The sequence below is a fragment of the Sinohyriopsis cumingii genome, chromosome 10 (genome assembly GCF_028554795.1).
Source record: "Sinohyriopsis cumingii isolate HCF-2022 chromosome 10, ASM2855479v2, whole genome shotgun sequence".
Classification (NCBI taxonomy): Eukaryota; Metazoa; Mollusca; class Bivalvia; order Unionida; family Unionidae; genus Sinohyriopsis; species Sinohyriopsis cumingii.
Window position 1 is genome coordinate 114,160,618 of NC_142970.1, and position 24,576 is coordinate 114,185,193.

General features: G+C 35.3%; 2 protein-coding genes and 1 long non-coding RNA gene across 13 annotated transcripts in view; 1 reads left to right on the top strand and 2 right to left on the bottom strand.

Moving 5' to 3' along the window:
• Positions 1–15,909, bottom strand: part of LOC149791058 (uncharacterized) — a 41,374-nt gene extending 25,465 nt beyond the window's left edge. For 2 of the 8 annotated variants that reach the window (XM_089972975.1, XM_089972973.1), the window contains exons 1-2: positions 13,156–15,909; positions 9,774–9,850 (exon numbers count right to left, since the gene is read on the bottom strand). The gene's annotated coding sequence lies outside the window, so the exon portion shown is untranslated. Of the gene's footprint in view, positions 1–2,099; positions 2,350–9,773; positions 9,851–11,530 lie in introns of those variants that run through there. The other 6 variants (XM_089972974.1, XM_089972972.1, XR_016423917.1 and 3 more) reach the window with 4 other exon arrangements.
• LOC149791059 (uncharacterized) lies at positions 2,545–16,235 on the top strand. The gene is made up of 2 exons (XR_016423920.1): positions 2,545–8,913; positions 15,905–16,235. It is a non-coding gene; the product is annotated as an uncharacterized LOC149791059 (long non-coding RNA).
• Positions 16,236–17,196: 961 nt separating this feature from the next.
• The window catches only part of LOC149791060 (uncharacterized), a 39,586-nt gene continuing 32,206 nt past the window's right edge, over positions 17,197–24,576 (bottom strand). For all 4 annotated transcript variants that reach the window (XM_089972979.1, XM_089972978.1, XM_089972980.1 and 1 more), the window contains exons 2-6: positions 23,529–23,608; positions 23,080–23,156; positions 21,704–21,979; positions 18,821–18,928; positions 17,197–17,537 (exon numbers count right to left, since the gene is read on the bottom strand). In XM_089972979.1, coding sequence (XP_089829105.1) covers positions 17,390–17,537; positions 18,821–18,928; positions 21,704–21,979; positions 23,080–23,156; positions 23,529–23,582 — 663 coding nt within the window. In that variant the 5' untranslated portion in view covers positions 23,583–23,608 and the 3' untranslated portion in view covers positions 17,197–17,389. The remainder of the gene's footprint in view (positions 17,538–18,820; positions 18,929–21,703; positions 21,980–23,079; positions 23,157–23,528; positions 23,609–24,576) is intronic.

Below are 24,576 nucleotides of genomic sequence, written 5' to 3' on the forward strand. Positions count from 1 at the left end.
TTACTAACCAATTAGCGAGTGACTCCTTAAATGATTTATTTTTTATGGCGCTTAGTGCATGAATTAATTTCACATCCGCGATATGCCTGTCTTGTAGATCTTTACTTCGATAAGCAACATCATGTATGTGACACGCTGCGTCGATAGCGTTTATCGGATACTCTCCCGGTTTTGGTTTAGATTGTTCATCAAGTCTGATATCTAGTCGGGTCCCTGGACCGCAGTAATTGTATCCTGGGAGATGTTTTTCTCCGGGATACTTTGCCCAGGGAGTTCCGGGGAGCTTTCCAAGTTTGGCTGCAATGTCACCTCCGCTAAATTCTCGCTTTTTTTTTGAAATCTAAATTTTTTTGTGCCACATCGCGTACACTTACCAGAAAGTGCTTGTCTGTTATTTTTTGTTGTAATGGTTGTTAGATCATTCGTAGGGGTTCGTGCCTTACACTTCACACAATATAGATCCATAATTATTATTCTTTATATACAAATGGAAATTACAGATTTTTCTGCGACAAAAAAGAAAGAGCCAGTTAAGCATAATTCAGTGCTACCAAACTCTATCCGCGCGATTATAATTGGGCCATCCGGTTCAGGTAAAACACAGCTGTTGCTGAACTTGATAATGAAGTGGATGAAATGGGATAAACTGTATTTGATAGCTCCATCTGTAGATGATCAACGATGCTATAACGTTATAAAAGATTTTAATGAGAGTGCAAGCGCGCTGAGTAAAGACGGTGAGGATGTTGTTGAATTTATCACTGATATCGAAGAAGCCCCCAGCGTCGAGGATCTTGATGAATCAATTAACAACCTAGTAGTGTATGATGATGTTATGTTGGACAAGCAAAAAAATCCCGCAAGAATATTTTCCCGGGGACGTCACAAAAACACTGATGTGATTTATGTTACTCAGCGTTATACACAAATTCCTAAAGTAATCAGGGATAATTGTAATCTTCTTGCGATATTCAATGGAGTTGATACACATACACTGAGAAATATTCATCAAACCTGGTGTGGTGGCGATATGGATTTAAATAAATTTAAAAATTTCTTCAGTCATGCTCAAAGAAAACCTCACGGATTTGTGACAATAAATTTACACGATCCCAGAACAAGATACCGTATTGGACTTGATACACTATTTGCAACATAAAAATGTTTTTCCTTGGAAACTCATTTCCCAGAGCAGCAGAGGGGATGGACCCGACCCATGGATTTTTCAATAACGACCCCGCCACGGAAACTGTTTCAGATTTATTGAAGTAACCCAAGTTGTCAGTGCAAACTCAACGAGTTTGTCCCTGGAAACTCTTCGAGTTTTCGGGGGACATTTTTTTTTGTCCTGTATTCTGAATAGAAGGGTTTATTTCGTCGAAATAAGCCCTCTATCGAGGAATAGTTTCCTGGAGGGGTTTATTGTGCAAAAAGTTTCGGTCTGTACAGCCCCTCTGCTGCTCCTGCAATGTTAGAGTTATTGGCCTTTTCGTTGTGAAGCTGAATACTGTGTACGACAAAATCGTGCTAACGTAACTAGTCTCGGTGTATTTGTTGGATGGCTAAGAACCTTCATACATGACCATGATCTGAAGACGTGAAACTATTGTTCTCATATGTGATTCACATATTACCTAAAGAAAAATATATACACACAGTATAAAATATAGAAGGTAAACTCATACCATGACCTTTGACTTCGTATGGTAGCACTGATCGACAACGATAATATGACCCATCTTTATAAACACAACAATAATAGGAGACATGGATGGGTTCAGGTGAATATCTAATGGTTCATTGAGTTAAGCAAGTTAACACGAAAATACACAAGTTATTTTAGATGACATGGAATCATTAGGAATATAATTTTATTAACCTCATATTGAACTACACAGGTAGTAGTTACTGATATGTAGCATAACGTTTGTAAACCACTAATTTCATGTAAACTTAAATCAAGCGGAAATACAATTAAACGCTTCATTTGCTAAACGTAATTCACTAATATGTGCTCGGTTATAATTTTGATTGAAATATACAGTCCTATACTCATAATTGACAATTTCAGAATCGGTAAGACATGTTTCTTAACTTACCTTATTGTGTGGTTACTATCTGATTCTTTAAATCGCAAAAACTTCACACGGTACACGGGACTTGCTTGAATGTTTACTTATATAGACAGCTTATGAAAGCTATATACCACACCTCACCTCATGCAAGCTTGATGTGACTTGATATTATTTACTGAACCTGTACATCCTTGAAAAGAATACGAACGGGCGTTGCTTTGGACAATGGTGTGCATCAAGGAAATGAAGAATGTCATTTCACATCCGTGAAGAAGCCGCCACTCCTGGCTGAAGGACGTGGCACATATTAGCATTGTGTGGGAGGTGAAGTCTCCTTATTCCATAAGTAACGAGTATAATTCTAAGCACGCATGCGTTACCCGAAAGATCTCGTTTATTGACAAGTATGTGCTATTTTATGGGGATATGTACTGCACTGCAGTAGTAGGCATTAAACGCCTTTGGGAGCGATACATTATGCAAAAGATCCATATCACACCGTTGATACTCCATAGTTTATTTAATATCCTTTAAACATTTTTATTGAATATCCCCTAAAGGAACAAGTAACAATACCACTGAAACTTGGCTTTCAATCCCATCCCTAATACTAATAAATTGTTATTGCATTTATAAAAAGGACAAATAAACCCTGTTTCCTAAAACTCTAACAAGCCTAATAAGAAAATCTGGCTAACTTCACGTTCATAAACTACGATTGTATTTTCAATGACTTGTTAAACTGCTCTTGATCAAGTGTATGTATGTATGTATGTATGTATGTATGTATGTATGTATAGAATTTCAACTAAAACTGGTCATAACAAAACACCTTTAAATTGAGGTGTTTGCATAAAACAGTCAGGTCAAGCAAATTTCTGGAAAATATAGAATTCCAGTAAACGAAATTAAATTACTATAACATGTAATGGAATAAAAAATTAAAACTAAGAAAGAAACAATTAAATTAAATCAAATATAAATTGAATTAAATATACATAACACTTTCCCCATAAAGAAAACGAAAGATTTATATGATAACGCTTTCTTTTTACCATAAATTAATTATACATGAGGTTTAAAAAAAACGTAAGAAGAACTCTTGCGAAATATACACAGTGTACATGAAATAATACATTTCTATACACGGGAAAGTGCATCTGCTATTAAGTTATCCTTTCCCTTGATGCGCCTGATTTCAATATGATATACCTGTAACAACAAACTCCACTTTAGTAGTCTTGATTTTTATTTTTCATCTTGCCGATGAAAGTAAGGTGGTTGTGGTCACTAAACACAATAATCGAAGAAGGAGCTGAACTTAGATAAATTTCAAAATGTTGTAATGCATCAAAGCCAAACATTCCATCTCGATTGTTGAGTAATTTCTTTGGTGCTTATTTAATTTCTTTGAAAAATAGTACACTGGATGATCAACACCATTTTCTTCTTCTTAAATCAAAACTGTTCCCACCCCAACATCACTAGCATCAACAGACAGTAAAATGATTGGCTGAAATTTGGAGCTGTAAGAACCGGCGCGCTTTTTAGTATGGCTTTGAACTTGTCAAAAGCCTCCTGACATGTTTCAGTCCAAAGGAACTTGTTTTTCGTACTCAATAAATTTGTCAGGGGTTCAGGAATTATATAAAAATTGGAACAAAATTTTCGATAGTATCTGGCCCTACCTAAGGGCTCATTCTGTACGGGTGTTGTTTCACAGATTTGGAATTTACAATTTCAACGTCATGGAAAATTTTATTGGTTCTTGCATGAACATCTGGAAATAAGTGGTCATATTCACATAATAACTGTTAAAGTTCATTTCTTTCTTGCTCTTGCAATTGTGAAGTTTCTGGCCCCGATCATTCATGATTTCTGAATTTTGAAGATTTGTCACTCCAACATCAGTAGAATCCGACGATATTCTTTCACTTAAATCTTCACTGAGTGTAACTGGTACAACTAAATTAATTGCATGTTTAACCTGGCTATCTCTTTCCATATACTCCTTTTACATGCTTATTTGGCACATTTGTTTTTGTTTTCGCCTCCCATGAGTATTTATGAAGTAATTTAAATCATTTACTTTCCTGTCAACCGTGTAGGGACCATAATACTTTCCCTGAAGCGGATTTTGTGGTATGGGCAAGAGAGCCAGAACCCTATCACCAGGCTGAAAACTCCTTTCCTTTGAGTTTTTATCGTATCTTAATTTTATTTTATATTGAGTAGATTGCAGATTTGCTCTTGCAACCTCACAAGCTTTTGACAAATTGCACTTAAAATTGGAAACATAATCGAGAAGATTGATTTCAGTATCTTCATTAGAAAGAAGTTACTTTCTCAAACACCATCAATGGTCCACGCACAGTGTGTCCAAAAACCAGCTCAAAGGGACTGAAGCCTAAACAGTAATGATCTGATTCCTTAACAGTAAACAACAGTAAACGAATGTCTTCATCCCAATCTTTACCCGTATCAAAACAATATGATCGAATCATATTTTGTGAAGTCTGATGAAATCTTTCTAATGCCTCTTTGCTCTCAGGTGATAGGCAACATATTTTAATTGTTGCATTTCTAATTTGTACATCACTTGCTGGAAAATTCCAGACATGAAATTTGAACATATTTGGGAAGGCTAAACTGAGTTTTAAGATAAAGCTTTATTAAAGTTTTCGCTATTGTTTTTGATTGCTTATTCCTCAAAGGAATTGCCTCTGGAAACCTTGTTGACGCACACATTGTGGTCAACAAGCGTTGGTTACCTGCCTTGGTCTTAGGGATGGGACCAACACATTCTTATGAGAAAATGGAGACCTCCCGATTTACCTGCTGAATAGGTTGATGAGCCTTAGGTATCTTTTGAGTCGGTTTTACTATCATTTGACAGGTATGACAAGATCTACGGTATTTACCAATATCTCTTTTGATTTTTTGGCCAACAGAAGTGAGTCAAGATATTGTGATAAGTCTTTTTAATCCCTAAATGACCAACCAAAGGAGTTTCATGGGCCAGACTAAGTATTTCCTGCCTGTAAGATTTTGGGACTACAATTTGGTAGTTCATTGACCACTCGTCATCAGCAGGTAAATCGGGAGGTCTCCATTTTCTCATAAGAATTTCATTTTTTATGAAATAACAGACAGGAACGTCAGTGGCTTCAGTCTCGCTAATGGCCCTTTGAAACAAACAGTAGATCTCATGATATTTTTCATGTTCGGCGACAAGTGATTGTCGTTTATCACCCTAATTAGAATAAAGAGAATGATTCGTTAAGAGGATCACTGTGATCAGTATGGATACAATTCTAAAAATCTTAAAGTTATACAAGTTTTTTGAGACTTTCATAATCTTGTTCAACTTTCTTGGCTAAGCACCATCCATCAAATAACTGCTCTTTTTCTCTTGTAAATTGGACACGAATTTGTCCAGCTACTTTTTTATAGTTTGAAATTTGGCCGATAAGCTTCAGGGACAAACTCATAACACATTTAGATGCATTCCTTCACCAAATCATATAGCACTCTGATGTACTGACATGGATGCATATATATATAATTTTTAGCAACTTTTTCAAAATAAGGAAAATATTTGTCTACATCTTTTTCTCTAAAAGGGGGCACTAACCCAATATGCTTTGTAACATCTAAACTTGAATTTGTGTCTACAGTAGGAATGTGTTTTTCACTTGCCAGCTCCATTTCTTTTATTCTATATTGATATTTCCTCTCTTCCTTCTCTCTCTTCATCTGTCTATCTTTCTCTCTGTATTCCTTATCTACTTGCATTTGTTCTTTATGTAACTATTTTTGTTCTTTTTGTAAATTCATTTGGCTTTCGCTGTCTCTTTCTTCCTTATCTAACTGCATTTGCATTGTTTTTCTTTCTCTCCTTCATGTCTCTCTTTATCTATTCTTTCTCTAATTGCAACTGCATTTGTTTTTCCTCTTTCTGAAGTTCAATCTTCCTTAACTCCAATTCCATCTTGTATTTTAATTTTAATTTCTTTACTTTTATGTCAGAGTCTGATAGAGATTTACTGGTCGAAACCAAAGCACTTTTATCCAAAACATTCTTTTCTACTAAATACTGGACCAAAATAATTTTCTATTTCTTGCTTCGTTAAGGACGCTTTGGCCTCAGAAAGATCATATTTTCTGGCAGGTTGAATTAATTCATCTTTTTTCATCTTTTTTCAAAAGGTCTAATTTTTCCTGGATAGAACTTGAAAGACATTTGATGACATTGTAGACAAAGCTTGCTGATTCCACTAAAGATTTCAACATTGTACAATAATACTTAGGATTAATTTTTTAAACAAAACATTGGGAATTTAAATTTTAAAAAAACAGAACGTTTTCTGAAATATTTTAGCCAGACTTCATATATCCAAGGACGAGCACCCCACTTTCTTTGTTACGTGTTTAAGCTCTCATAAACAGTAACAAAGAAAAAGCGGAGAGAACAAGCTTTGTAAAATTTAACAAATTATTTATTTCCTTAGAAAAACAAGGTAAAAATGAAGAAAAGAACTGTGAGAATCAAATCCAAAAATAATCCATGAATAACCAAAGATTAAAAATTAGAAGTCCAAGTAGTAAAATGTTCTAATTAATTTGTGTTCCAGTCCTGACGAAAAAAAAAACATAAGCCGATAACGTATACTATAGCCAGTATGGCATTGACTGGTCAACAGTTTTTTTCTAAACCACAGAAAATAATATTCCGGTGTTTGAATTCCGAATAAAATTTCAATAAATGTCTTTGTCCAAGAATTCAGTATGAGCACATAATATTCACAGGAAAAAGGATTAATAATTCCATAAAATAGAATTTCAACTAAAACTGGTCACAACAAAATACCTTTCAGTGTCAAAGGCAAAAAACCCCACTGGCTGGTTCATTTCAAGACAACAATTATATAGTCTAAGTAAGACGCAAAATAGATAGCCGTATGAGAGTCAAGTGATCACTTTCTAGGAGAAGATCAAAGTTTGAAATGCTTAACATCACGTACTCCCAGTCAGCCTCGAGTTCACTCTTATCAATCCCACACTGAGAATTAAAAAAAGAAGTTGTTTACTGATTTTGAGTCAAGGCCAGGTATTAGGTCAGCATTGAGATACAAAGTTCTAAATTTAGGTGTTTACAAAAAAACAGTCAGGTCAAGCTAATTTATGGAAAGTGTCAAATTCCAGTAAACAAAATTACATTACTATTACATGCATTGGAATAAAAAAAATTAAAATTAACAATTAATAAAATCAAATATGCCTAACTATATAATTATAAATATACACTAGACAGAACGGAAAGTGCTATCCCTGGATCCCTATAGAATAATGCTTGATAATAGTAGGCAGAATTAATATTTTAATACAGGTTAGAGAATCTTTAGTTCGTACTTTACGGAGATTCGAACCCAGGTCCGCGGGTAAACGGCACCCATCGCCTTGCCTGCACACACAAACCCATATTCCGTAACGACTAAGCAAACATCACCAAAAAATGATGTTACTCAATAGGTGTTTTATGCACTCGTGTGTAGCAGACACACTCGCATGACGACCCAATAATTAATTTTCATAATTCTAGACAGTCATTCCTGATTCCTATGAAAGAAATCAAGGTATATATAATTAATTATAGAGCATTATAAATATACACCAGACAGAACGAAAAATGCTATCCCTGGATTCCTATAGAAGAATGCTTGATAATAGTAGGCAGAATTAATAATTTAATACAAATAATAATTTCAAACAGGTTAGATAATTTTTAATTCTTACTCTGCGGAGAATAATTAATTGGGTGGTCATGCGAGTGTGTCTGCTACACACGAGTGCATATAACACGGATTAAGTAGCATCACTTTTTGGTGATGTGTGCTTAGTCGTAAGGGAATATGGGATCGTATGTGCCGTTTACCCTCGGACCTGGGTTCAAATCTGCGTAGAGTACGAATTAAAAATTCTCTAACCTCTATGATATTATTATTTGTATTAATTTATTAATTCTGCCTACTAATCAGTTCAAGACAATTGGTATATCAGACAATTCAAGACTATTTGAATTTATTCACTACATTCTATAATTTTCGACTTGTGATATGACATTTACGATTATTTAGAATTTAATTCATAGTAACTTGTTTCTGAAATTTTCACTCTGTGACTTAGAGACATGGTTTCGTTATTTTTTCTTTTTTCTTTCCTTCTTTCTGTTACATAATTTAAGGCGTATAGTCGTAACAAAATAATGATAACTGTGGCAACGGGTAACCTTATTGTATTAAATTGATTAACACGTCATAAAAAAGATGACCACCCCCGAGATTACGATCTTGGTCATCCGACATTAGCTACCAAGTACAGCGACATCACTCTATACCTTATTGTTTACTGGCCTCCGTCTTCCATTCTTTTCACTTTATATTACGTCATTCATTACTGTACAGTGTGTTACTATAACTGATAGATCTATGTAATATTCTGCACACATTAGACAGACTTCATGCACTAAATCATCAGGAGCTGACGGCCTATTTTAGAGCATTACTACGGCAAAATGACTGATTCAGGATATACGCCTGACTGACATGGATTCAGGACATAGGCCTGATTGACATGGAATTAGGTGACACTTCATGACTGCAATTGTAACAATCTACACAAGTGTGTAAAGTTTGACGTCTACCCTTCTATTCTCTGGATCATTTAGCCGTAACATGCCATTCAGAGCTTGTACTCAGAACGTACTCCTCACATATGATTACATCTTGGCAATGACAACCTACTTATTACGCTCGGATTACAATACGCAACAAAAGAGGTAAAATAGTATATCACTTTGCATGCGGGTACATCAGCCGTGGATGATATATTTTTTCACAGCAATTGCAATTTAACAGCATTATTTATTACATTCGTTACTTCGATGGAATAAAATGATGTTGAAACTTGATTACTTAGATCTCGATATATTTGGAAAGACAGGTTATAATTACTATATATGGAACACAAATTAAATTGTTTAAAGCTCATTACGATACAATGGTGAACCGTTGGTTGTTGTTGTTGAGTTTAATTATAGTGGCTTGCGCACAATTGTGCATGTGCCACTTTTTTCTGACTGCACAGCAGCCTGCTAGTTGTTCCTGGGGAAGGGAATGGTGCCACCTCCTAGTTTGGCCTCAATCTGTGGGTCCATAAAGGTCCCTTACAGTTGAATGGTTGGTTGTCATTAGTGGGACGGAGAGCTCGGGTATGTGTGTGGTGATGGAATCTCTTTTTGGTTTTTGATAAATATTTTCCTAGCGGGTTGATATGTTGGGCATATATTGAATACGTGGTGTAGATCTTCGGTGGTGTGGCAGTTAAAGTAGTTAATGGTTGCTGGTATGGGTCCCATGAACCTTCCAAAACTGCTTCCAAGTTTAGTTTATCCAGTTATTATCCTGTTTATGGTTTTCTGTTCTAAATAAGTACCCTTAGGTAGCTGTATGTTCCTATCTACGATTCTTTGGGTTTCATGGTGCTTTTCACCTTTTGTGGAGGAGTTCCAAAAATCTTGCCATTTTTGGTCTATATATGTTTGTGCAAAGCTTAGTGCTTCTGTAGAGCTATAGTTAAGCTTGATAGAGTTTTGATCTCCTAGTTTGGTTTGTGCAACTTTGTCTGCTGTTTCGTTACCAGAGATTCCAATGTGCGACGGTATCCACATGAGCTGGACTATTTGATGTGCTGGAACCGTTGGTACTTCACTTTTCCTAAAAGAAAAGGAAAGAACAATAAACACATCGAGTAAAGATAACATGAAATTAAGGAAATTTTAAAAAAAATAATATCATTTTTGCCAGATTTCTTTAAACACCAAGTTTTTCAGAACACACTAATTCTTTAAACTTTGGTACATTTGGTCTCGTATGGGAGTATTTGGTCTCGTATGGGAGTATTTGGTCTCGTATGGGAGTGTTTTGGTGGCAGTTGCTTTCTTTATTCTCTGAAATTGCTTACAAGCAAGGATATAATTACACTCATCACCCAAACGGTTTTACTTGCAAAGCGTACACAATCATTCATCTCTAGGTACATTTTCCCATCTTCCTTTCTCCATAGCTAAACAGTGATTACACGTTCGAAATTTTATTATATTTGTCTCATATTTTTAATAGGTCTTTCAACAAATAACTTTCTAATTTTAATTCCATTTTAAAAATTCTATATGTATCAGCTTTTGTCGAGGTATTAATGGATATATAAACTGATAAAGAAGTCTTTCCTTAAATATGGCATCTAGCCAGCATTTGTTTGGAATGTTTTCATTAACCCAAATAAATTGAAATCCAGTTTCTGATAGCTTGTTTTGAATGCTCTCACGCCATTTGTTTCTGCCTAGACCATTGTTTTAATCTTGCAATAGCCTCACAAACATAACTGAAGATAGTTTCGTTTTCTACCATTAATGCGATTTACCCAATAGCCAGCCATTCTCCTTTTATTTGCAAATGCAACTGGGTTCAAGCAAGCTCACCATAAGACTTTAGGGGGTTTTGTTTAAAAACTTTAAGCACATATTTAAGAACTATTAAATGAACCCGTTCAATCATGTCTGATCCTTCAAAACCTCAGATCGCAGCCACATATGTGAGAAATGGAACTATTATGACATCAAAACTTTTATGCTGACAGTCAACAGACAATTTCAAATTCAATATTCTTTCTTCAAGAAGGTACATATTATTCATGGCTCGACTAATTAGGGTCTTAATTCCCAACAAATATCGTACCATTCTCCGTTAGGGTCAATCCTAAATATTTATAATTTTAGACGGCCAACTAGGAACCCAATAGCTGTTTACAATTGTTGTTGGTGTCCACCAAGATGCACTATTTTTGCCAACTCCTTTCGATTAATTTGCCATCTCCTCTTTAATCAAGAGAACTGGTAAAAGTAGTACGGTATTATTTCTGACATATGTTAATATACATCATACAATGTTCAAATGGAAAAGACAATTCATAAATTTCATTTTTATAAAATTTGATAAATAAGATTATATTAGAAAATGCAAACATAAAGTAAGTGATCATTGATCAGACAAAATTTCACCATAAGACTGCAAAATGTTAAATAGTCAAATTGACGAATGGATGATTTTAAGATAAGTGGCAGCCTGAGCCGTTGCAGCTTCTAGTAGTATATCCAAAAGTAGTGTACGACAGTAGCTCTTACTGGTTTTCGAGGCACGATGCAATATACCTGTTCAAATTTTTACAGACCTACATACTGAAGAAAGACAAGTGTTATGTTCTAAGTTTATTATGCAAGTTACTTTACTAGTGGTTAGGAAAGATAACAGCACTCTCCAATTACACTCAATTATAGGACCAGAACAATGATTTGTAGCAAAGAACAGGGAAATAAATAACATGTGCTATCTAGTTACTTGCAAAACTGCGATATTTTTACTGTGATGACAACTATAACTGGTGAGCAGGCAGTAGAAAATACGCTTCTGTACATCCTTGAATGGTAACAGTCTGATGAAGAGTTGATCTTGATGTCTTTAATTTACTATATCCCATAATGGTGGTCTCAGCAGAATCGGTGACTATGAATAGATTCTGATTAGGCCTTTGCATCACTACCTGACTGCTGAGAAATGTCTAATCGAAATGTTCCTCCCATTATGATGTCAGACATGAAGAGAGAATACCTGTGCGTCTTTAATCTATAGATCAATAAGCTGACTGTAAGTCAGGTTCAAGTCAGGTGAAATATGCCAGATATGGAGATTATAAATTAAAAGTAGGTTTTCACGCAAAGGTAAAAAAATCTAACGCCAGAAAGTGTCACTCAGAAATGTGAATTAGCAAGCATTTATCAAAGCGATTATTTTAGTATTAACATGACTATTAAAACGTATCAAGTCTTCGTATTTGATAGTGTACTTTGAATGACTCATGGTACTAACGATAAGGATAAACAGGAACCAGTCTAGAAATGGAGTATATATGGTCTGACTGACCAGGATTTGTTGACAAAGTAAACTTTTAGTGAAAATAATCTTTTGAGAATTTATCCTAACTGTAACTGAAAAAAGAAAAATAGAAACAATGTTTTATTGATTTTATATATATATATATATATATATATATATATATATATATATATATATATATATATATATATATATATATATATACACCTACCTGCTGTATTTACCTGGCAGGCAAAGGTCATTTTTACGCGTTTACCTTTTGTATTGCATTGTTCATATAGACTTTCCTCATTCATTAGCTCACACGTGAGGCATTTTTAATTCTTGTATTAAAATAAATCTGGTGCGATTAGCCCAGTGGCCGTCAAGTTAATATCACTCTGTTTTGAAAATCAGTAAAGGCATACAAATCTAAACAATTAAACAAATTAAATCTGCATGTATCTTAAAAGGCTGTAATGCATTCATTTTTAAAAAAATAAATAACTTTGCTTTCATTGTCACTGCTTGATTCGAAATGTCGAGAAAGTTCGAAATTAAGTTCAATCTAATCGGGCTGAAAATCGCCGAAATTCAACGTACGTATGGGATTTCCTCATCTACAAATAGATATTGGCAACTAATATGATCACGTGACAAATTAAAATAGTAACCTATTGCGTAAACAAGCGTGAAAGCGGATGTTTATTCTTTTACATTAATGGGTGTGATAATAAAAGACGCGCACATCTCCGATGTGATGAACAGTTTCAATACACAGTAATTTGCTTTCTTTTAAGAATAGCAGTTATAATATAACAGTGGATAAAGCAAGTAATTTTGTTGTGTAATGGGATGATGGGAGTGGGGGTCAAAGTGTTACCGAATGAAAGTTGAAGAAACACCTCTCTCTCTCTCTCTCTCTCTCTACAGTAATAATAGTATCAGCCTCTACATGTTTATTGATATAGTACACACACATACCCAACCGCTCCGGTGGTCTAGTGGTTATAGCGTCCGCCTCGGATGCGGGAGGTCGTGGGTTCGATCCCCGACCAAGTCATACCAAAGACTTACAAAAATGTACTTACAGCTGACTCGCTTGAAGCTCAGCATCAAGAGGTTAGTGTTAGGACTGGTCGGCCTGGTGTCAAAATAATGTGACTGTGTGGGACATGATGTTACATTTCTGCGGCATGATGCCCCAGTGCTAGACTTCACTATAAACTGTCACTCTGCAGACATCGTAGCGATATGACTAAAACAGCGGCGTCGCTAGGGTTGGTGTCACCCAGTGCGGTAAACTCATGGTGTCACCCCTCCAGACTTCCACCATGGATTTCTTCTTCTTAAAATAAGTCCGCAGTATAAAAATGACAAAAATAAGCACCAGACGCTCTGTAGACTGCATGGTGGCACCCTGTGCCTGCTAGTCATGTATTTAACTATGATCGGTTATCCGCTTATGAAATCCGACTAGACCGAGCAGTGTGTGCTCTGTAAAATTTGCAGTTTTTCATTTTGGTGTCACCCCTCTGAGATGGTGTCACCCGGTGCGGTCCGCCACTGGACTAAAAAATTGTTAAAGATACGTTAAAAATCCAAATCACACACACAAGCATACCCATGCCAAATTCACACACAATGGAAGTTCCAGCACACACATACTTTTTGAAACATCTCGCTCTAATTTGTGGAAAAATAACATTATATCCTGTTTTTTAAGTTGAAAACAATTATGCGAGGGCAGAAGTGGTCTATGCAGTTTGCAGTTGGACTCGTCTTATAAGCGAGTACGACGGCAATGCTCAGGGAATATAATTTAAATCACTGATTCGTTTTGACACCGAAATTATTAGACTTATGTAGCTATTAACTCAGCAATGTAAAAAGTGGGGACGGGCGGGATGTACTCTGTTGTAAGGTAGATGACAGGCTTACCTGGTCGCTGTTAAATACTGGCGATATTAAGAGATTTTCACATAATGCATATTCAAATATAATATTTTCCTTTTTAATTTAGTCTGGTATTGATGATATTTTTTACTTCAGAATATAAATTATTTGACGTAATGCAATCTTAAAAAAAAGTTAACCTTCCGTTTACTTAACACTTGAAGTGTATTGCTGGTCAAAAATTATGGAATCTGACGGTAGTACATAGTATATATGAGCTATTAATACTGCTGCTTACAGTGTGACAATACCATAGTATAATACATTGTTACTCATGCGGATTTCAAACAGTTGCAAATAGTGTTTAATCTTTAGTTCACTGGCTTGACTATTACTAATTAAAAACGTAGCTTATCCTTTTGGAAATACTGCAAAATATATATACAAAATAAGCTGATGTCAATCAATGCATTTTATCATCGTAGTGCGATTGCATTTTCCAGTTCAAGGTTATTAAAATCAAATTCGATTAATCCATTGCACAATTTTGCAGGGCCCTGGGTGGCCGAGTGGTCGCTTTCTCCGATCATCTCACCTCTGTCGGCGTGGGTTCTAATCTCGGGCTTGGCCCACCAGCGTGGTGGGTATGTGATTAGAAGCCATTAGCTTCTAGGCTCGCTGGTTCTTACTCCATCAGAAATAAAGGCCGCCATGTATAGTCAGTGTATCGCGTGATGAGAAATATCGTTAAGCCTTCGGTTCAGCGTATCCAAATAATATTACCAGATCTGCTTTCTCTCAGAAAAAAACCCCCAAAAGATAATGTTTCATTGTTGTTAAAGGGAGTTAACTTTGTCAAGCTAAAACTCTCTCCGACAGAGTGGTTCAGTAATTACCTCGCTTGTAACTGCAAATAACCTAAAAATAGAGATAACTCTGTAGCATATCTTTCTCTGGTAGAGCTTTTTTTTGTCGTACCAATTATTAACTATCTGTGTGATATTAATTATCAGTCGAGTAATATAATTTTATAACAGTTTAAATTAGTAGAAGGATATATATACTTTCTATCGACAAAATCAAGGCAGAAAACAGTTCTGGAAAATGAAACATAAATCTACGCTGTGGTTATTTTTAGGAAATCCAGCATAGGTAACTTCATCATAATTTCTGAAACGTAAAGCTATACGATGTGAACAGTGGTACACTGCTAGCACGTTGAATTCACCAAATAATACTCGAGGGTTGACGTTCAAATCCTGTGACTGACATAATGTGGACGGTGACGATATTTCACATTTCTTCATTAACAAAGTGGGGGTCCAACCCAATCAAACTTTAAGAGAAAATTATGCACCCTTCAGACTATGTCACCAGGTGTTGGGTTCTCTTTTGCAGAAATATATTAAACGTAGATTAGGCCCCGTATATGATATGTATTAAGTTAATGTTGTTCCTTCCTTAGAACTAAGATTGTACACAGTCCTGTAAATAGCATAACTTCAGTGATGTAAATATGCTACTATATGTATTGCGTCGTTCGTAGAATTAAGATTGTATATAGCTTAATACAATACTGTAAAGATGCTAATATATACATTGTAAATATTTTTTATTTTAAATATGTATTTATTATTACTATATAATGAACTAGGAAAATAGTATTGTTATTATTTCTGCAATTCAAAAATCAAAATATGACGGTATAAAAATGTAACTTGATAATAAAAAAATTGTTTTTGTGATTTTGGAAACTCGAACGTTTGAATCTAGTTAAATACTAGCAGCAGAGTATAGATTTATAAAGCTCATCCAACAGTCTATGTTCCAATGTTTGGCTTGGTTGAAGATACAGAAGTTAAAAAAAATTGTATCTCACGCGCGATTCAAAAAAGTGTAAAAAGTGGTGCATACAGAGATTTAGATGTAATTTGGTCCTTTAAGGAGCAACTTTCTGTGGAGGGACGGGACAGTCCGAAGACGGAAGTCCAAAGAAAAGAAGTGACGAATTCAAAATAAAGGACTAGGAATTCCAGAAATGGGTGAAGCTTAGAGAAAAGGAAGGATCGAAGAAACAGGAATACGTTTATACACGGTCACAGGAGGAATGTAATGCAAATCAGTCGTGGACATCGAGCCGTTCTCGCCGCTCGTTATTATGTTGAAATAAGTTCAAATTAGACAATGCTATTAAATTATGTCGACATGATTTAGATTGAATTAGAATTGCCGCTATTAATTTGTTTCGATTAAATTTGTTATTTTTCTTGTCTAAGGAGACTCGTATTGCATTATTTCTTCCCAATATTCTTGCTCAATTCTCTGATAATATTATATCGTCCACTCCCGCCGGGCTATACTATCGATGGAGGTCATCGTCTAGATTACACCAGCCAAATCCAATTAACCACCCTCTTACTAAGAGGGCGACGTTACACAAATCCTAGAATGATTTCATAATAATCCAGTAAGGTATTGTCTGTTAAAGAATAAATGATACATCTCTGCAGTTTCAACGAACAATAAAATATATAAATTATTTATCACCTCTTACTGTCACAAGACTGATATAAAACTATAGAATAAGATAGTGGTGTTTTTTAACTCCTTTATATAGTCACCTAATGCGCAGCAAATAAACAAATCTAAATTACCAGAAAAGATTCTCAAACATTTAAAATATTTTATATTTATATTGATAGATAGTATCTTATATTAGATATACTTTTGAACAGTTTTTAAAAGCACCAACGCTAAACAATCTCTACCGGTTATCGGATTCAGGGTAGACCATAAAAACGTAATATCTGCTGTTAATCAAAATCAGGAAGAAATTCAGAAAACATAGTACCAAGTCTGATTTATGTGTTTATAGCCAAATGATTTTAAAAATGCGTCAAACTATCTAGAGAATAGAATGATAGACGTCAAATTTACAAAACTGAAAAGATTGGTTTGCTTTGCAATCAACACAAATTATATGTAAAATGTCACCTAAATCCAGTCATTCACGCGCATCCATGAATCAGCCAGTTTACAGTAACATTACACTCTCATGAGTAGACAACTCCTGTTGACACTTAGGGTTTAATGCATTGACTGGAGTTTATACGTGCCGAATATAACGCTGATCTATATGTTACAGTGTAATAAATCATCAGTAGCAAACAAATAAACAAAAATTAATTAGAGGGGCATAGATTGACGTTTGTGCACAAAATTACCGAACATGCTACTGTTATTTTTTATTTTATTTCGTGCTTTTGTCTGTAGATACATCAGTGCCGAATGCAGTATTTCTTACTCAATATTCTTGCATTTAAAACAGCATATTAAAGCATTTACAACAACCTATTACTGCATTTACAACAACCTATTACTTCATTTACAACAACCTATTACTTCATTTACAACAACATATTACTTCATTTACAACAACCTATTAAAGCATTTACAACAACCGTGAAAACTGAACCATGAAATTTCATAATCCGTTTTATCATCATCTGTATATACTACAGCAGTCTCGTAAGAAGACGTTGTTTGGCATTGGCAAGTTGTACAACCATTCACTTGTCTGAAAGGGAAAAAAATATTAAAGTTTTTAAGTACTATTTGCATTGCATTAACTGAAGAATGAATATATTCTTCTCGCAAATATTGAAAGTCTCTTGCAGAACCAAGCTGAGTAAATACCATAAAATGAAGCATTTAACCTAAATCATTTCTTTATGTGAATGTTATTTAACATGAACATCAAAATGTAGGAGATCAACACGTATTTTCACTGTGTAAAGTATCCTGTGAACAAAAACGAGAAAAGAAATGTATGTTCTCGAAGCGACGCTACATTTGTTTACAGAATCAAAATATCAGAAGTTATTTTCAATGATGTTTTACAAGCGGCTGTTGAACTAAGACATTATAAAATAGAACTAGCGTTGCTACTAATACACGAACGCAGTACGAAAGCCTCGGAAGCTTTAGAACAGTACAGATATCATGTAAGACTGTAGTACACAAATTTCATGTTCCGCAGACAGAATGATAAGTATGTATGTGAAGGATAAATGTATACAGAAACCTAGAAAGCTGTAGAAGCGTCATGATCACAAGTAAGGCCGCTTAACACAAAGCCTTTAGAAGCATCATTATATATGTAATACGTTACTTGTCATAAGCATCCACATTGTAGTGTTTCAACAAAGAATTACAAAGCAAGAAAACCGTCAAAAGGGGTATAGACGAATTGCTAACCACGAAATATAAATCACAGTGACCAACTTGCAGTGATGGTTGCAAAAATTCTCAAATATTTGCATAAGAAGTCACGTGTTTCTACAACAAAGTATACCAAAACAAAAACAACCTGAATGCCTCTACGAATCTTAGTGATGACGCCAGACGGTCATGCTAACATACGAAGGGACAGACATTGTCAATCCATACACCGAAATTACTTATTTTGAAGCTGTGCAAAGTAGGCTACACAAATCAAATTATAGATATGGCTGTTTTATTGTTATGCTCGGAAAGACTGTAAAACTGAAACATTAGGAGACAAATCAGTTTTCCTGTGCACATGGAGATTTTGAAACGAAAGGATCACAAAACTGAGCTATTATCTTATCGAGAGAAATAGGTAATAGATACACTAAAAAAACAGCGCATGGACACTATGATTCAGACAACCTGGCTGAGACAATCTGATCGAGATAAGAAAAGTACGCTTCTTTCTTTGTCATATGGGTGATGAAAACGCCATTTTCGCAGCTATTCAAAGTCCGAAAGAAATAAAACTGATTTTATAGCCGGATAAAGGTAAGCTGTAAACATTTTCAACGACAAAATTATACTTACATGCAATCTTCCTTGACAAAGTATTGCTTCTTGTCCTTAAATGTAGCCAGAGTTTTGTTTTTGCCATTAATATCTATCACCCATGTAGGGGAGGTGTAGAAGCTGTTCCTTTAGGAAAATAAAGATGAATCAAAAGTATTTTTACAAAATAGTATTCCGGCTAACCACATCTGCGGATTGTAAAAGCAACCTAAAAAATAGAAAAATCAGCATAGCTGAGTGTACACGTTATTAGAACAAATTAGTCTTGTTATGTATGTTTAATTTAATTGTTTGTCTATTAGCGTTTTTTTTAATAAATTATATTTCATTACATGCTATTGCAATGAAACATTGTTTACTGGACTTGACCTTGTCCGAAATTGAGTTCATTTCTGTTTGACCTGAGTGACTTTTTTATTTTATTTATTTATTTATGTAAACAACTAATAATAGCTTCATTAGTCTCTATGTGTATGAGTTTATTATCAGATTTTGATTCAGGTAAACAAGAAGAGGTAAATATGTTGATCGTGGTCAGGGTTTTCGGAAATTCCCATCTAAATTTAGTAGGATATTGTGTTGAAATTAACAAGGCTCATTAGATCATTCAAGAAGGTTATTTTCCATTAAGTAATGATTGTTTTTAGAAACTGCTGATGTGACCTTAGGTCAAGCAGGGAACAATATTATATTGTGACTGTGAGGATTTTTCCAGTTGTGCTTTAACATCTGGCAATTTAAGCTGTATTATGTTATGACCAGTTTGGGCTGTATTTTATTTTTATCAAATTATTCAATTCAATTGATTATTTTCTCTGGAAATAAAACATTGCTCTGACAAAATTCTTGGATAAAGACATTCACTGTACTTTATCTCTAGCTGAAAGTACCATTTTAAAATGTCTTTGGTATGACTTGGATGGGTTACGAACCCGCGACCTCCCGCATCTAAGGTGGACGCTCTAACCCCTTAGGCGACCGTAGAGGTGACTTGAAGATAACAAATGTATCTGAAGCCCGCTAATACCACGGCCCATTTTCCTCTAATTAATCTCACGACCACATTTTCATGAGGCTAATTTCATGCTTGTAAATGGTGTTTCTTGCTACAGTTTCGTATAATGAATCATTATGCGATACTAAGGCATACGTAGATATTTCAGCAACGCACATGATCAAGCACCTAATGCAAAAATATTCCTATCTCAAATTATCAGACTTTTGCACGTAGGAATATATAGAGAATTAAATATGTACGTCTTGCGCACCAGCGTAACTGGTTAATTACTCGTTCAGAGGAATATCTTCCCAATCCAGATTCCACAAAGTCAAACAAATTATCACAATCAAGGACATAAATAAACATAGCACGCACTCTAGGCTTGTTTCATTACCCACGAATCCTAAAATCACTCGTCCCTGAGGGATTACAAACATCATATGTGTAACCATAAATCATAACTGATTAATCCCTTGAAATCAATCGTCAAAGTGGTTCGTGATTCCAGAACATAAGAAGACACTAGAATAGAAAATTGACTCTAAGAATTAAGAAGTTAAAAGAGTGCCAATCACTCCCAATAAACTAAAGAAAAGTCACAATCAAGTCCACTTATACTTACGCCACTTGCTTTAAACAATGTTTGCATGGTTTAATAAATTGAATTTGATAATTATGTATGTTGTGTAATTTATACGGCTCATCATCATCATCATCATCATCATCATCATCATTCCTCTTTGTTCACACTGGAAAATGTCATTTTGCACGTTCTTGGCTATTTGTTTTGCAACCATCCAGGGCATGCGGATGATCTTGAGTTAGGTGTCCAAGCTTCATCGCCAAGTCATGACTGGTCAATCTCATCTGTGTTTGCCTTGAGGGTCCCAATCCAGACACGGCAAGCGATGATGGGCTGGTGTCTCCTCAGTTTATGTGCAATCCAATCCGCTTGCGTTACTTTAATTAAGGGGCCCCTGGCGGTTTAGTTATCTAAAGCGATCGCCTTTACCGTTGACTGCCATCTCACCTTGTCTGCTTGGGTACGAGTCTCGAACTCGGCCAATATGGATATGTGAGAAAGCTGCCAGTCGCGTCCATTGGGTAGATGGTTCTTTATCCGGATTTTCCCGGGTTCTTCCGCAACCAGGTATACTGGCCGCCATATATAGCCTATCTCGCGCTAAGAAATAGCTTTAATTCACACCACCCGAAATTCCTCAGTGGTGTCGGATATGGGTTTCTGTTGTGTCCTCAGCCATGTCCTCTGATAGGCAGTTTGGTCTGGCCATGTGGTATTTTGGACCTGCCCGTATTAAGACCGATTTCGCCAAACATCCATCATTTAATAATGATTTCCTTCCACTTTGCTATGTACCGGTAACGCAAATGCAAACATTTGATCCAAGCACGCATTTCATCATTATGTCCCAAAACACTTCAATAGTATTACTACAAAAACTCATATTTTCTAAGTGAAGGATCCGTTTCGTGTAAATATATATGAGAATTTCTCTCGGATTTTATTTCTTCAAAATTTGTATAACGTACACACGCAAATATTTGTCGTTTGTTCCAAAGACACGATTTACGTGTACCGTATTGGTTGCATTGAAAGGACAATATGAAGTTGTACGGTTCGGACAAAAGGTATTGGAACCTAATATTTGTCAATCTCGTATGCAGAAAATAACTTCATATGAATAATGAATAAGTCGATAAATAAACAACGAAGGAAATGATGCAAAGAAAAACTAAAACATATAAAAGACGAAAACCTGCTCTAATATATCAGAGTAAGATTCCTAGTTTATCTGATTGGTTAGAAAGCAATGACTCGAAAGATCATGAGATCGGTAGAAGATTATATAAACAACACACGTTGTTCCCTTAATACTCACGATATACAGCAAGCGTGGTAGATCGTTCTGACACTGACCGGCTTCCAGTCAGTGGGTCTGTGACAAACGCCACTGCACGTGTTCACCAATCCATCCACTGTCCCATTAGGAGCCGGCACGAAAGTTCTTGACAGCAGCCTTTCTTCTGCCAGCTTTTGCTCATCGGGGCTACGGAAATATCCCGGAAAGCGCACCGGAAGGGGGAGGCTTCTGAGGAATTCCTCCGAGGTCTTGGTATTGTCGGGCTGGGAGGGTGAAGAATCTCTTGCATCATTCCTAAAGATATATATATATATATATATATATATATATATATATATATATATATATATATATATATATATATATATATATATATATATATATATATATATATACTGACTGACTAATTGGCGCCCTTACATACTTTTATGCATACATACATGCACCCATCCATCCAAACATACATGCATGCATACATACATACATACATACATACATACATAAGCGCCTTAAATGGATAGTATTAAAACATATTTTTAACATAACATACACGCATAATATATACTATCTCTGTTTCCACCCATTATTTTTGTTTACTGAGAGTATTTACAGAACTAAGATTGTCTTTTGCCACTGTCCAGCAGGAATACAAATTTGACTCAAGCGTAGGAGATAGAGAGAGAAGGTTCTTGTAATATTTAGTAATTTCATCAAATCCTTAGCAATCCTAAGACAGTTCATAAATGTGCACGATTCTTTCTTTGGTAACATGCCAATAGAATGTTTGATTGGATGATGAGCGGATGTTCGAGTGGGTTCGGGCGCTGATGCGCGAGAGCTAGGCGATGGATGCATTAACTCTCAGATCGAATCCTAAGAACAAATTATAACCCTCCTTATAATAATTGGATTTTATTAGTCTCATTATATATATATATATATATATATATATATATATATATATATATATATATATATATATATATATATATATATATATATATATATATATATATATATATATATATATAGAGAGAGAGAGAGAGAGAGAGAGAGAGAGTTTTAAAAAATTGCTATATTAACGTAATTTTCAAGAGAGTCAAATTGAAGTGTAGTCTCGTCAACGAGACGACCGCTATCCTCTGTGAGATCTTCGCCATGTCGTGGAGATATCACATAGCCATGAGAGAGTTTGGGTTAAGAAGATTAAGTTGAAGTGCTAATAATAATTTTGTATATTTATTTTTAGAGATTGCACATGTAACCTATGATAATAGTCAATTAATGAACAAGTTTCCTTTACATTACTTTTCATACACGTCCTTCTCATAAAAAACAACATACATTATATTTAGACCTGGAGATGGTTACATATTATTTACATCACAACTTACCTAAGTTGTATTACGTAATGAAGTGTGGCAGAAACCAGTCCCAGAATAAGTATGGCAAAAAGGCAGCCAGTCAGGATCTGCAAATGAAGGTCGTGTATTAGAAAATATACGTGTATATCTAGTTACAAGTACACCATTATGTTCATAATCACTAATTTATCGTTGTTTGCAATAGTGTTATGCTTGAAATTCATTGAACAAAGCCTCTCTCTCTCTCTCTCTCTCTCTGTCTCTGTCTCTGTGTGTGTGAAGAGCGACACGTGATATTGACGTCTACACAGCTACATGCGATACTGACACAACGTCAACTGCAGCAAATTTGCATCTATTCTACTATTCTAGTATAATTAACTAGTAACGTTGATAGACAGAGTGCGTAAATGCAATAGCTGGTATGATAGCAAAACTTACCGCAAGGATTCTCAATAGTAAAATCCATGAATACTTACAGAAAGTCTTTTGATGTTACTTCCTGTTGTTCTTCTACTTCCTTCTCTCTCCATTTGTATACTGACGAAAATACTTAGATCTGTAAATGCAAAAAGTTCAGCACAAAATTGGAAGTCTATTTTACAGAGCAATTATAAACCAAATCATTTGTCACAGAGATAAATGAGTTCAATGCTTTCTAAGGCGAATGCAAACATACATTGCTGCTTGATATAGCCATATCATCGGGTTTCGTGAGAAAACAAAATTTAAAAGGCAGTAACCTATAAAAAACGACCAAGGATACGTGGCTGCCTCATGCAACCATTGTATCGGATTTCGTGAGAACATTTAGCTCCAACGGCTATTACCTTCAAAAATGAGATATGATACAGAGCTGGGGGATACATCAATGCGATAGCATTTCGCTTAGACATACAATGAAGATAACTGTGTAACGAACTGAAATTATGTTTTAATACCACGTATAGAGCCAGTGAAATATATAAATATGAAAATTATCGTGTCCTTGCATCACGATATCTTAAGAATGTAAGTAACCCTACAGTTAGACATGGAGTACCATGAATCTTAAAAAGTATCATGACCATCACTTGAAGATGAGCACACCAGTTTTCTCGCACTTATTAGACAATTCACTTTGCTCCTGCAATTTTCGTTAGAGTTATTAGCATTTACATCTCGAAGCTGAACGCAGTGTGTGACAGACAGAATCGTGTGAACTTAACTAGTCTAGGAGTATATGATCGATCGCTGTGAAAAGGGTATAAGACAGAATCGTGTGAACTTAACTAATCTAAGAGTATCTGATCGACAGCTGTGAACACTGTGTAAGACAGAATCGTGTGAACGTAACTAGTCTAGGAGTATAGGATCGATCGCTGTGAACACGGTGTAAGACAGAATCGTGTGAACTTAACTAGCCTAAGAGTATCTGATCAATAGCTGTGAACACAGTGTAAGACAGAATCGTGTGAACTTAACTAGTCTAGGAGTAGGCCTATTTGATCGATCGCTGTGAACACGGGGTAAGACAGAATCGTGTGA